Raw genomic sequence first — 2,685 nt, 5'->3', positions numbered from 1 at the left:
TGAAAATCCCTCTGCCCCCCCCCCCCCCCCCAAAAAAAATGATCTGGTTTAATTTAAAGAGTTTTAGTAACAGATGATTAGACTAATCTTGAAAGTTTACTCACTTATGCAGAAAGACGATTTCTACGTTGACATCATCCCTATCCTTGTGCAGGAAGTCCTTCAGGAAGTTGGACACACTTTCGAGTGTTATGTGACCACAGACAACTATGTGCCTGTTGCAGAAAAATCAGAGTTAATCTTGCAAAGGTAAAACAAGGAAGCAAGAAAGCAGAGAAGGAAATTGTAATTTATGTGCCAAACCAGAGAATTAGTCTCTTCTTGATGTTTCTCTAGATCCTGTTCCAGAAGTCAGAGGAGGAAAACGTCAGTTCCAAAAAAAAAATGTTTTGGCATTGCAAATACACATACACTCTCACCTGCAAAGACTACTATTAAACCATTTGCCTAAGTTGTATTATACATTTAACATCATTTATGTATATGTTTATACACTGTTTTAAGCAGTCCCTTTCAAAATCATATTCCTCTATTTTACACATCTTTCTCCACATATTTACGTCTTCTACTTAATTTTACTGTTTGAATTTTTGGTTTATGATATAATGAGAGAGTAAATCTCCCTAAAATGATTTGATATTTTACCATGGTTGAAAGTAGACATTTATGCCAAGGAAGGCAGTACAAGGCTTGTCAATTATAGGCCATAAGCAATGAAAAAGAAGTATTTTTCCTACCATAATTTCTACAAGGAGAGTATTTCACTATAAAAAAATCATTATTTATTGCATCACTGCAACAGATTGCTTAGAAAATCAAAGTTTTGACAGACTGAGATGTCACAAAGGTTTCTACTGCTCCACATGTCCATTACAAGGTGGAAGCACTATATATATACCTATATGCACATTCTTGAATTCTACATCTTAAATTCTGAGAGGTAGAAGAAAAGGCCTAGGAAATTGCACTCTTCTTGACTTAAGGGATCTTTGCACATTTATTATTGTAAAGCAAAGTCTGAAAATTTGTGGTTAGAATATCTTACATTGTCTCACAATTTCCTTCACGGAATAAACTCGACCCCAGCTTCCACTAATGTCATGTGTTTAAGATGGATGGTGGTTTTGATATGCCTGTTGCTAACAATTTCAATAACCACATCGCTTACAGAAGTCGGGAAGCGGGACAAAGTGGTATAGATACAATTCCTGAACTAACAAAAAGTCAGCTTCATTACAGTCATACAAATGACTTCATATACAGTCATATAAAGTGCACAAATGCTACAAACACCCAATTTCAGAATTTCACAAACTTATTTTAAACTTGAACAGCCAAGTTCAAAAGAAAGTAATTGCAAGGGCAAAAGCAGACCACCCATGTCTCACCTACTTCACAATTGTTCTGTGGAAAACTCAGTAACACAGATAACTCGTTGGCTGAAAACAACAAATAATATGTGGCAGCAATGATTACTTATGTAATGGGCTATAATAGGAGACTGTTCTTGCTTCATAATTTGATCCTTGATAAAATGCATGTGAAAAGTGCATAGAATTCATTGGAAAAGGGATAATTATGCAGAATAATGAATAAATCAGTAAAATGCATCATTCAGTTAAAAGTATCACAAAATGTTACTTTAGCAGTGGTTCAGATGATGACTAGAAAAGCAAAACACAATAAACTATCATACCAGTCCAGCACATGTTATGAAAATAGTGTACTATTATTACTTTTATAAATAGTGTAACACGGAGTTTTAAAACTTTATTTAGCAATATGATAAATTCAAACACTCCGTTTGCATGAGTTCTTAGTGACATCACCAGGCCTTAAATGGAATTTCAGAAATAGCAGCAGTCAAAAACTTCAATGGTTTCATTCTTTTTAACAGGCAAGGAATATACGGTCATATGAGACTGTGATCATAGAATCATAGAACGGTTTGGGTTGGAAAGGACCTTAAGATCATCTAGTTCTGACCCCCCTGCCATGAGCAGGGACACCACACACTAAACTATGTTGCCCAAGGCTCTGTCCAACCTGGCCTTGAACACCGCCAGGGTTGGAGCATCCACAGCTTCCTAGGGCAATCCATTCCAGTGCCTCACCACCCTCACTGTAAAGAACTTCTTCCTTATATCTAATCTAAACTTCCCCTGTTTAAGTTTAAACCCATTCCCTCTGGCCCTACCACTAGAGTCCCTAATGAAGAGTCCCTCCCCAGCATCCTTATAGGCCCCCTTCAGGTACTGGAAGTCTGAGGTCTCCATGCGGCCTTCTCTTCTCCAGCTGAACAGACCCAACTTTCTCAGTCTGCCCTCATATGTGAGGTGCTCCAGCCCTCTTATCATCCTCGTGGCCCTCCTCTGGACTTGTTCCAACAGTTCCATGTCCTTCTTATGTTGAGGACACCAGAACTGCACACAATATTCCAAGTGAGGTCTCATGAGAGCAGAGCAGGGGGGCAGGATCACCTCCTTTGACCTGCTGGTCATGCTGCTTTTGATGCAGCCCAGGATATGGTTGGCTTTCTGGGCTGTGTGCACACACTGTTGGCTTATGTTAAGCTTCTCATCAACCAACACACCCAAGCCCTTCTCCACAGGGCTGCTCTGAATCTCTTCTCTGCCCAGCCCGTAGCTGTGCCTGGGGTTGTGCTGACCCAGGTGTAGGACCTTG

The 2,685-nt window shown here is 39.4% G+C and overlaps 1 protein-coding gene across 1 annotated transcript in view; it reads right to left on the bottom strand.

The window, feature by feature from the left end:
- Positions 1–2,685, bottom strand: part of LOC104402080 (calcium-activated potassium channel subunit alpha-1) — a gene marked incomplete at both ends in the record, with an annotated part of 173,161 nt that overhangs the window by 54,429 nt on the left and 116,047 nt on the right. Inside the window, one exon of the mRNA XM_010009861.1 lies at positions 105–215. Coding sequence (XP_010008163.1) covers positions 105–215 — 111 coding nt within the window. The remainder of the gene's footprint in view (positions 1–104; positions 216–2,685) is intronic.

The sequence above is a fragment of the Nestor notabilis genome, unplaced genomic scaffold (assembly GCF_000696875.1).
Source record: "Nestor notabilis isolate BGI_N333 unplaced genomic scaffold, ASM69687v1 scaffold292, whole genome shotgun sequence".
Lineage (NCBI taxonomy): Eukaryota > Metazoa > Chordata > Aves > Psittaciformes > Psittacidae > Nestor > Nestor notabilis.
Note: the sequence above shows the minus strand (reverse complement) of the source record. Positions and strands in the feature narration are given on the sequence as shown.